This window comes from Hippocampus comes, unplaced genomic scaffold, assembly GCF_001891065.2.
Source record: "Hippocampus comes isolate QL1 unplaced genomic scaffold, H_comes_QL1_v1.1 scaffold151, whole genome shotgun sequence".
NCBI classification, from domain to species: Eukaryota; Metazoa; Chordata; class Actinopteri; order Syngnathiformes; family Syngnathidae; genus Hippocampus; species Hippocampus comes.
Window position 1 is genome coordinate 890215 of NW_017805591.1, and position 11452 is coordinate 901666.

The 11452-nt window shown below is 40.9% G+C and overlaps 2 protein-coding genes across 5 annotated transcripts in view; one reads left to right on the top strand and one right to left on the bottom strand.

Moving 5' to 3' along the window:
* The window catches only part of mfn1b (mitofusin 1b), an 11502-nt gene extending 6777 nt beyond the window's left edge, over positions 1-4725 (bottom strand). The window contains exons 1-8 of the mRNA XM_019880262.1: positions 4543-4725; positions 3959-4111; positions 3442-3577; positions 3187-3349; positions 2760-2884; positions 2205-2313; positions 1362-1469; positions 765-918 (exon numbers count right to left, since the gene is read on the bottom strand). Coding sequence (XP_019735821.1) covers positions 765-918; positions 1362-1469; positions 2205-2313; positions 2760-2884; positions 3187-3349; positions 3442-3577; positions 3959-4106 — 943 coding nt within the window. The 5' untranslated portion in view covers positions 4107-4111; positions 4543-4725. The remainder of the gene's footprint in view (positions 1-764; positions 919-1361; positions 1470-2204; positions 2314-2759; positions 2885-3186; positions 3350-3441; positions 3578-3958; positions 4112-4542) is intronic.
* Positions 4726-5254: 529 nt separating this feature from the next.
* plaat1 (phospholipase A and acyltransferase 1) lies at positions 5255-10700 on the top strand. 4 transcript variants are annotated; one of them, XM_019880133.1, is made up of 5 exons: positions 5255-6279; positions 8304-8353; positions 8838-8970; positions 9308-9576; positions 10491-10700. In XM_019880133.1, exons 2-5 carry the CDS (start codon positions 8327-8329, stop codon positions 10590-10592), a joined length of 531 nt encoding a protein of 176 aa, XP_019735692.1. In that variant the 5' UTR covers positions 5255-6279; positions 8304-8326; the 3' UTR covers positions 10593-10700. The 4 variants fall into 4 exon arrangements, with proteins under 4 accessions (XP_019735692.1, XP_019735695.1, XP_019735693.1 ...); XM_019880136.1 differs by having other exon boundaries at positions 9308-9498; XM_019880134.1 differs by lacking the exon at positions 8304-8353.
* The last annotated feature ends 752 nt before the right edge of the window (positions 10701-11452 follow it).

Sequence of the window (11452 nt, forward strand, 5' to 3'; positions counted from 1 at the left end):
AAAAAAAAAAAGGTAGAAGAAGAGCAAATCAGCCATTTGCAGCTTTCAGGTGAATTTCTGGGCGGCCCGGTGGTCCAGTGGTTAGCACGTCAACCTCACAGCGCAGAGGTACTGGGTTCAATTCCAGCTCTGGCCTCCCTGTGTGGAGTTTGCAAGTTCTCCCCGGGCCTGCATGGGTTTTCTCCGGGTACTCCGATTTCCTCCCACATTCCAAAAACATGCATGACAGGCTGATTAAACACTCCAAATTGTCCCTAGGTGTGCATGTGAGCGCAGATGGTTGTTCATCTCTGTGTGCCCTGCAATTGGCTGGCAACCGGTTCAGGGTGTCCCCCGCCTACCGCCCGAAGACAGCTGGAATAGGCTCCAGCACACCTCGCGACCCTTGTAAGGATAAAGCGGTTCAGAAAATGGATGGATGTATGGAAGGTGAATTTCTGTAATCTCTTTCTCACCTTCCAAAATGCCACAAAGCCCTGGGTATTGGGAACGTAGTAAAAGTGTCAACTGTCAGAGATGCATTATGCTGAAGTTGTTCATCTCGACAGTTATGCTGTTTTATGTCGGGGAGGAATTAAGTTTAGACCAGTTTGTTAGCAATTAGCAATAACTATTTCTACAGGGGCATCAATTATCCCGGTATTACAATTAGGTTGTTTTTTTGTTTGTTTGTTTGTTTGTTTGTTTTTGGTGTGATCCAGTTCTGTATTGTGAACCGAAGCGATAAAAATGTTGAGCAGGGGTCATTAGAGCCAAAGCCTCACCTGTCTCGGGCATGCCCTGTGCCCGTTGCATGCGGGAGTTGAGCACCTCTTTGGCGGAGACAAAGAAAATGCGGTTGGGTGCCTGGTCGCGGTCCACGACCTTCAGCTCTTCCACAAGGAAGTTCACACAACGATCTGTGTGCTGCTTTCTCACCTGCAGCATGAGGGCAGAGGGAAAAGATTCAAACACAGCAGAAGTATAACAAAAAAGCATTATAATGTGTCAGATCCATCTTTCATCTGACTTATCCTCACGAATCTCGTGGGTGTGCTGGAGCATATCCCAGCTGATTTCTGCAAAAGGCAGGGTGCAGCGTGGACTGGACAGGACTCAAATAAACAAAATACCATTTGCATTCACACCAAAGGAAATTTTAGAGAATTTAATTAATATAACATGCATGTTTTTGGAACGTGGGAGGAAGCTTGAGTACCCAGGGAAAACCCGTGCAAGCACAGGAAGAGCATGCAAGTTCGCCTCAAGAAGGCCAGAGCCTGCATTTGAACCATCAACCTCAGTACCGTGAGGCAGATGTGCTAAGCACCATGCCGCCCATGTGTCACATGACCCTCTTGTAAGATACAAACGTAACTCACATCTTCCATGTATTCTGGTTCATTTGCTGAAGCGTCCCAGCGATTGTTGAGGATGAAGATGTTGGGCTTTGACAACCGTTCGTTGACTTTGTGGAAAAAGTGCTTTTCCTAAAAGATGACAATGGAAATAAGGTGAAATGGTCACTTTTTATAAGTCCTATTTACTCTATCAATGTTTCTATTTTTGTTGTTGATTTATAGGTCAAACTTAAATTTGTAAAAATGAAAATATTGCAAAAACCTTGTGTGCTAGAAAAAAAAAGAGACATTTTTAAAATTAGTACCAAAAATATGTTTAGGGGACACATAAAGATTAACCTCATTAAAATTTGTTGATGACCAGTGTTATTGCAGGTGCCACCAATAAAAGAAAAAAAATAATGTGGGAGAATAACTAAATATAATAAATGGTTTGATAACTAACTCCATGCAAAACAAAAAGGTGTCATTGGAAGTTATATGGATGCCCGGATTGCAAGTGGGCTATTAAGAGCTACAGAGCTATTTAGTAGAAGGAATGGATTGTGTGTTCACTCCTCCAACCCATGTGCAGATTATTTGTGCATGGACTTAATGAAATCATTTACATCTCATGATTTCCTGCATACTAGCACAGTATAATTCTTTCTATTATTTTCATTATGCTCTGTGCGATATCAACCCGAAAAAAGATTCTTTTGGTGCATCAAACTCGCGTTTGACGATGGCAAGTCCTTCCAGTCGGTGCACTTGTGTGTGAGTTTATTATGACTCTCATCTTTCCCACAGGATGGCAAGAGGGAGTAAGGTCACATTTACTCACGGTTACAGACATAAACCTGAACGCAGCCACAGCGCCATTACCGTGTTCATGAGCGTGGATTCAGAGTTGGCAACCAGCACGAAGACGTCAGCATCCAGGCAAAACTTGTCTATCCAGCTGTCCAACTCTGATGTGACATCTGTCCCCGGGCTGGTGAATATCACAGCAGTTATTTGATCGACCATTTTGATTGAATTGTTGAAAGTGTGTATTCATATAAGCGGTGCATGAAGTTGTCATAGTGGCGATGGAGGGGGTAGACTTGTTTTCCGTGATGCCTGTAATTGCCACATATACACAGTGCAGCATAAAAATGCTGGGCTTTGCTCTCGGAGGCAAACAAAAGCCAGACTTGCCATTGGCCGAAATAAATTATTGAGTCACTCAGTTGCAAGAGGAGAACCTGCGGTTAATTTCGGGGGAGACAAAAATGGGGTGTGTAAAGTTTGCGATAAGTCTTGGAGAGTCTAATGAAAGCATGTGAGCCATGTGATTCAAACACATTGGAACTGCTTTAAATTGTGAGAAAAAGGCATAATTTGCGTCCTTTTACTTTGAGATTTTGAAGTAAAGCAATATCTGACTACTATTTATACCTGTCTACAAGGACCAGGTCATCCCGAAGGAGGGCACACTTGGTCTTTGGCCAAAATACACGAACGAGGCAGCCGGCATCCAAACTCTCATCCATGTGGAGAGCGTGAGCCAGCTGGTTTACTGTCTGCAGGGTTTGTAAACACACATCAACTGTCAGCACTGGGATCCTCTTTCCGTGATTAAATTTCATTTGAAGAAATGTTCCAACATACATGCATGATTTGGGAATGTGTAAGTGAATTAAATGAAAACTTTAATAACATTCATCCCAGTTCTAATCATCCGGGATAAGGAACCGTGACAAACTACTTCATCGCTCAAATAAAAACCTAATATTACTGAGATTTATTTGTGTGTTTGTGCAGGATTAAACGCATTTAAATGTTTGGGAACAAAATACCACAACTACATAAAGGCACTGCTGACCTTGATACTTTTCTCCTCCTCTGAGCCCTCAGTCTTGAGGTAGGCCTTGTCCTCATCAGTCCCCTCCACACTCAGGAAGCAGTTGGTGGTGTGGCCGATACCACTGGGCAGCACACGGTCCCTCAGCATGGCGTTAACCACTGTGCTTTTACCGTTACTTGTCCTACAAGCACACACCAATAAATATCAAAACAGCAAAACTCTGAGAGAATTCCCCAAACTGACAGGGGAGGTTTTATGATCATATTTGTTTACCTTCCAAAAAATGCCACTTTCATGTGTCTGCGAGCCAGCACCTCCTTGATGACCGCAAGTTTATCTGCATACGCTTGAATCTCCAACTTTTGATCCAGACTTGCAATTTTACCAATGGCTTTATTCCCACATGTATCTGTTCAACAACCACAATTACGCAACATCAAATCTATAAGCATTGATTAAATGTGTGTCACCTGCATCTGTCCCCCCCAAAAAAATCTAGGTCTATTATCTATTCTAGAATAAGATTCTACAAAAGCACAACGATGTACTCCTCTATCAAATGTCATTACTTAAGATAAAACAACTGGTTATCAAACATTTTATCAGATTGGGATTCAAACATGGCAAACAAGGTTGAACAAAAACATGCTTCTATGAATACCGCTGCTATTGCTACGATCGCAAACTGATTTAATCACGAAGTTTATGCTACATGCTCAACTGAACTGTTTACATATTTTTTGGAGGAACTACAGTTGGCAGATGATGAACAGTAAACAACCCATCCTACCTTCCACAAATTCGGAGGTCTCCGTGACGTAATTGAGAAGCTGCTCAAATAGGACACTTATGGTCTTCTTGGCCACCACAAAGTGTTTCAGGGGAGAAAACTCCCCCCTGGCTGAATCGGTGCGTCGAAGTGGGACAGCCGCGGCCATGGCGACTGCAAACACACAGTGGTCTGGTCACAAAAGGTCAAAATAAGTACACAATAACAGTTAGCCAGGATAGCAACGTGGAGGCCATCGTGTTACGTGTGTAATCCAATTCTCAAATTTTCGGGAATCGTGTATGCAGATCATTAATGACGTTAACCCACGTGTTGAGAATGCGAGCGACCTGTTACTTTATTTAGATCCGTTACTGTAAGGGGCACCCGGTGGATGTAAACAAGAGCAGCTCATACAAACCCGATCGTGTTACATCGGATGTTTAAAACACAAGATATGTACGTGTCAAGCATCGATCAATGGAATACACGTATTAAAAAAACGTTTACACGATCTGACACCTGCGCACTTGAGCTTGCTAGCCGGTTAGCAAGCGAAAGCAAAGTGCTGCACTCAAGCAGTTAGTCGTCAAAGCATTACGTACCAAACCTTGTGCTAATTATGATATTACCACGGTACTAAAACATCCGGTGTCTTCTTCTCATATCATAAACACATAAATTGCTCCTCTATTACAGTATTGTTAATCCCTGCGTGCGTTGGATGATCATTTACTGCTACTCTATTTAACCTTCTGTTGTCTTCACGTATTGTCAACGACATTTTAACAAGAAATAAGGACAAAAATATTCACAATAAAAGAAAATCACTCAGGCAAATGTTGATATCATAAAAAATGCTTTAAACAATGTATAAACCGAACAAAATTTAAAACTAACTCACCATACACTATTTATTCACACCGTCTCTTAATAAACTTACCTTGAAGGGATTCGGTTACACACACACCAGAATTATTGTGAAAATTCTAACAACTTCTGGTCATGGTCTCGCTAAAGTGAGCTTGATGCAGCTCAGAACGCGACACAGAGGCAACCGCCAATCCGACAGCAAAGAATTTATCCAACCCCCTTGTGTGCTGGAATGTGGAGGAGCAAAAGGTTCAAACTTGTTACAACACATGCCAAACTAAAAGGATGGATCACCTCTATGCATAATAGTAAAAGTGTTTTATATTTTGTAGTTATTTATGACTGCATGTGCCTGTGTGTGTGTGCGTGCGTGTGTGTGTGTGTGTGTGTGTGTGTGTGTGCGTGTGTGTGTGTGTGCGTGTGTGAGTGTGTGTGTGTGTGTGTGTGTGTGTGTGTGTGTGTGTGTGTGTGTGTGTGTGTGTGTTCACTAGTTGCCCATCTCTGGTCTGCACTGTAATCAGAATCAGAATCATCTTTTTTGGCCAAGTATGTAAAACACACAAGGAATTTGTCTCCGTAGTGTAGCCTACCCGACTACAGTACAGTATTGCAATAACAAGCAACTACGATAGACATGACATATAAGTATGTAAGATGGCAGAACCATCACAGACAAATGACACGCCTGATTCACTTATTGTAGTTTGCATTCGGGCTAGGCTATGTTTTTTTTAACCAACAATTGATATCTGATTCTAATTGTAGATGAATGCTACTTTTGCAAGGTAGAAATTGGCAAAAAAATTTCTTTGACAATGTTTATTGCAATTGACTCTGATTGTCTTCCACCAGGCTCCTTTTTTTGTCATATGGAAAACAATGTGAAAATGATTCCAATGGTGGTGTTTGTTTCTTTATGCGAATTAAAGAAGCTAGTAGCTATTTTGATACAAACATCCCCGATTGGGTGACTTCTATGTGGCAGCCATGTCTTTACTGAAGCTGCTTAAAAATTCCAATTTAAAATAACAATATAATACCCTGAGCAATAAAATGAAATGAATCCATCATTAAATCAGGTAATTTTTGAGCGCTACTTTCCATTTTGTTTTTATTGAGTGTGTTCATGTCACCGTCAGTGGATGGAACCACTGACGGTGACATGAACAATACAGGGGAGGAAACACTTCTTTGTGCCTACGTGTGTGTGCTTTGTATGTGTGTGTTTGTCAGTGTGTGGGTCATGAATGCACCACTGTTATCAGCTAGAGACATTGAACACATCCACCGTGACCTCCAGCTTCTGCTTCGGCTTTGGGACCTTGAGTAAACTTCAAACTTGCCATCAGAGAAACGTGGGATTAATATCTTTCTGTTTTGTCTTTCTGCTTGTTTTTTATGTTATGGTCATTCGTGGACTTATAATGGAGAATTAAAATGGTGAGAAAGAAAAAACTGCTTGTGTTTGAGTAAGTATTGCTCCGGTTTTGTTCTTTGATGCCACTGTGCTGCCTTTGACAGCGGGGTTTTCCAAACATTTCCTACTCAAAAGACCACAGTTCAAAAAAAATTGTTCCTCAGCGCCTAAATTCATGATAAAGACAATAATCCTGATTCAGAAAGCTATTTGGCATGAAACTGTGTGCCTAATAGACAACTGAGGAAAAAACTCTGACATTTTCGACGAGTGTTTGGGAAACTTCACTGCTGAGATTTGAAGTGTGATATTTATTGATTTATATTTATTGTCTTTTGTGATGGGAGACATGAATTACAGGGTGTTTTGATGCCAGTAATATGCACCCTTAATATGTTATTAGCTTCACCATTCATCAAAATAACAAGCTTTCTCCTTTCAACATGGCCTCATCATCACATATTCATTAATAATGAAGCTGCTACCCAGCAAATGTGACACTATTATCCACCGGAAGTGTTTTTTTTTTTGTTTGTTTGTTTGTTTGTTTTTTTAAGATGAAGTTTACATTTTTTTGTTTTTAATATCGTCACTGTCCTGTGGAAAACATTTTAACAGTCATGGGGTGTCCATGTTTCAGACAGCCTGCACAGCGACAGTATGGAAGTGTTTATCATGTAACATAAAATGGACTCAAAAGTATTTTTCTGCCGGCTTCCCCATTGTGTCAGTGTTATTGTTGCAGCGAGGTGTGTGTATTGTGTGCGTCTGTTTTTTTGTATGTGTGAGCGCTGAGTGGTATTGTGTGGTGCGTATGTACGAGTGACCTTTACATGGTGTGCAATCCCATCTAGCATTCTCGATCCACTATTTCTTAGAAGCCCACTCTTAGACACTGTAGTACAATGCAAAAGTCTTGGGCCACTAGATTTGTTTTAGATTTGTCCCTCCTTTGAAAACACCTCATGTAAACGATCAGCTCATCAGACAGCTTTTCAGAACCCTGAGTACAGTCCTGATTATTTGAATCAGGTGTGTTCACTGAAAAAATGATTTTTAGTCACACACGTTTAAAATATGAGAAACTAATACATGTCATTTGTTTATTTTTGAGGAAAACACGGGAAAATTACATAGCTTCACCACATTGGAATCATGTGCAACCGATGTACTTGTTTCAATTAAGTAAATCCAGAGGATCTTTTTTTTCACTTTTGGAGGAGGGAAACATAAAAAAAATGGACGAGGGGCTCTTGAGGACCGGAATAGTTCCAACTGGAGAAAAATAGCCCGAAGCATCATAATATGGAGTTCTTTTGGTAATGAGAGGGGTTGGGTTTGCGCCAAACATACGTTTTGGAAATTGTTGCAAAAAAATTTAACTTTGGTTGAAAACATTCAAACGTTTAAAAAAAAATTCCAATCTCCCAAACATATGTGGGTAAAGTTGTTTTGGTCCGATAAAAACCAAGGTTTAGCTATTTGTCACTAATTCCAAATCGTATGTTTTTTTTTTAAAATATCCATTATATCAGTCAAGACAGTGGTAAACAGATAAACTTCGTCGTAAACTTGCTAAAACAACACATCTAAAGTACTTCTTAATGTGATAATGACCTTGCAACATAGTATTTATTCAAATGGACTCATGGTGTAATTTTCGAGGGCTCCACAGTTAGCACGTCCGCCTCACAGTGCATAGGTACAGGGTTCAATTCCGACTCCGGCCTTCCTGTATGACGTTTACATGTTCTCCCTGTGCCTCCATGGGTTTTCTCTGGGTATTGTGGTTTCCTCCCACATTCTAAAAACATGCGTGGCAATTTAATGGAACACTCATAAATTGTCTCTGGGTGTGAGTGTGAGTGCGGGTGAATTTCCGTCTATATGTGCCCTGTGATTAGCTCGCGGCCAGTTCAGGGTGTACCCCACCTACTGGCCGAAGAAGCTGGGATAGGCTACAGCACACCCAGGACCCTTGTGAGGATAAGCGGATTAGAAAATGGATGGATGGATGGATGGATGAATTTTTCGAGGATCATTTGATAGTGAAGTCTGTTTTTATTTCCTTATTAGGACTTGTGGAAGCATGTTGTGGGATGGCTAAACATCAACAAAGCTCTAGTGTAAGTTGCAATTCATGTGAAATGTCTTTGAACGTGATGTGAAACATCTCCAACAACTATTTAAAGGTGCATCGTAATAAATTTGAATTCATTCAACTTGTAGGAACATTCCTTTCAGAGCACCAGTAACCAATCACTTACTGTATTATGAAAAAAAAAATATTTTGGTTTGTTTCTTATTTCGTGTTCTAATTTCTTGAGATGGTGAATTTCTGTATATGTATAATTATCAAAATTAGAGAATAGATTTTGAAAAATACGCAATGTTTAGTGAATCTATGTAATGAGGTTGTTGTTTTTCTTTTAGCTGAAATAATGTTTTCCGCAGTATTCAGACTACAGTATGTACTGAGATACACCTGTAATTGAACAGCTATCAATTTAATCAAAAGTGAGCTATTGCTGTATCACGTGTTTTTTAAAGTACCGTGTTTCAGGTCTGCTGTGAAATGCAAATGCACAACTGTCTAAATTGTGTGTGTAGATGGCCTCGAATGACCCTGCTGATCCCTCTGGCGACCCCCAGCCTGGGGATCTCATTGAGATCTTCAGACCAGCCTATCAGCATTGGGCACTCTACCTGGGAGATGGTTACATCATCAACTTGACTCCTGTTGGTCAGTGCCAATCTTTGACAACATACACTGTAACTGTTTTCTGTTTTTTTTCTCTCTATCTTTCCCCTGTCAAACATCAATCTGTCTGACCGTATTTCCAATAAATATCAAGAGTATATCACACTCTCATATAGAACAAAACTGTACCAGCATGAAAAGGGTTTACCGATCCACCGCACTGCAGCTGAACATGACAGGTTAAAAAAAAAGAATAAATCCTGAATCCCCAAAGTTCAGCTTTTAAATCATCCCTAACGTCAAAAAATATGACTCGAACCCTCTGAAGAATGTCATTTTGTTGTTTCTCATCTCATCAGCCATTGATGCTTGTCTCCAGACGAGAGCCAGGCCGCCGCCATGTCCAGCGTGAAGTCGGTCTTCAGCCGGAAGGCGGTGGTGCGCATGCAGCTGCTGAAGGAGGTGGTGGGAAGTGACTCGTACCGTGTCAACAATAAGTACGATCACAACCACACGCCCCTGCCCGTCTGTGAGATCATCCAGCGAGCGCAAATCCTGATTGGCCAGGAGGTGTCCTATGACCTACTGGGCAGTAACTGCGAGCATTTTGTCACCTTGCTGCGTTACGGGGAAGGAGTGTCTGAACAGGTGGCTTACACTCAATTTATTAGCAATCCATCTTTTCTCATGCTTGTCCTCATGCGTGTCGCAAGTCATCTGCTGCCTTCCTCAGATGAATTTGCGTGAGATGGCGTTGATCCAGCAGGACTGATTCGTGATGGAAATGTGCAAACCACACCACCACTGTGCTGCAAAATTCATCTTTTTGGGGGGCAACTAACAAGCTCACATTCAACAAACATTATATGGATGGAAGAATTTGGACATATGGCCATTGGATATGAAAATGTCATGTGACTAATGTTGGGTGTGAGATAGCACCAGGCTCACAATCTCAGACAAACGGGTGTTAAAGCATTTTATGGTCAGCATTCTCAAGTTCCGCCACTCCATATACTGTTCATTCAACCATGCCTTGAAGAATTTGATGGGTAATCATGCTGGAACAGAAAAGCACCTAACAGCACAGTTGGATCAACAGAAAAAAATACAAATGGGAACCGGCCCAAGCACTCACTGATTAAATGATGAAAGGAGGAATATCCCAAGACTGTTGTGCAGATGGCAGGTGAAGCAAAAATATCACCAGAAATGTTGTCATCTTCTACTATGCAGGCGTATTTTCAAATAATCCGATAATGAAAATAGATGCACATATATGCCATATGGTTGACACCAGCGGCAGCATTGGAACTGATGTATACAATATTGGTTGTATGATGACATCACTAACAACAAAGTGGGAGAAATGAGAGCCAGGAGCTGAATCTTCACACCAAGATCCCATTGCGTAATAACATTTATCTTGCTGGGTCATTCTTGTTTTTGTGTTGGTGCTTTTTATACCCGACAGCACCCTAGAAAAAAAAGCATAGAGATGCTGGCTTGGTGTTTTTTTTTTTTAAATTAGACTCCCTCTGCTTTCTTTCTTTTGTTGGCAGGCTACAAGGGCCATTGGAGCCATCAGTTTGGTCACAGCAGCAGCAAGTGCATTCTCTGTCCTGGGACTGATTAACACTCGATCCAGAAACAGGCCCTTCTGACAGCTTCTGTGCAGCTGCTGCGGTTCAAGATATTTGCTCCAGAAAGTCAGCAGCCGTTCTAGGTTGATGGTGAAAGGAATCATGAATAAAAACAAACGTATTACAGGACTGCTTGTGAGATCTTTTAAACCAGTCTGGTACACTTGTTATTGTTCTGTTCAACACATTTTGAAGTAGCTTTGGGCAAAAGCAACTGAGCTTTGTAACTGGTGGGTTATGGTTCGAATGCTGTTGGGGATATCATACAGTAAATGTAAAACTAGTTGCTGGATAGATGCTAGTCTACTTCCTGACTACTATTGATGTGCTCTTGAGCACAGAATTATTATAATAAATCGAAAGTATAATAAATCAAAATTGAAATACAGATTTGGGTGAGAGACAAGGTGCACCCTGGACTGGATCGAATGACTGAATTAATGACTGAGATCCTACAGACTTAGAATGTGGGGAAAAAAACAGGCACAGCAGGAACATGAACCTGGAAGCATGAACGGGACATCAGACAATGCAACAAATTCAGAAAAGCAAGATTATCCCCTTTCAATGCCTTACTTAAGAGAATTGTTTAATGTTGTTTGCTCCAAGAATGATTTGTGGTGAACGCTTTGTGTCTTGTGCCAGCCTAAAAAACATGGGCTTCTGGCGTTTAAAAAAATCCCATCTCGTTCTAACATGAAGAAACGTGTGTATCAATCATTAGCATTTTTGGGTTTGTCAGTTCACAACGTTACCATGGTGATGGAATCACATTGTTTTGATGAGATGAAAGCCTGAACCAATGAAAGCCTGAACCAATGACACTTACCGGTAGCTTTTTGTCTTCTGACCATTTATGATTTTTTATATATATATATATA

Coding starts and splice junctions, on each gene's coding strand:
- plaat1 (XM_019880133.1), top strand. CDS start 8,327: ATGGCTAAACATCAACAAAGCTCTAGT. Junction 8,354..8,837: donor AACATCAACAAAGCTCTAGT/GTAAGTTGCAAT, acceptor TTGTGTGTGTAG/ATGGCCTCGAATGACCCTGC. Junction 8,971..9,307: donor CATCAACTTGACTCCTGTTG/GTCAGTGCCAAT, acceptor GCTTGTCTCCAG/ACGAGAGCCAGGCCGCCGCC.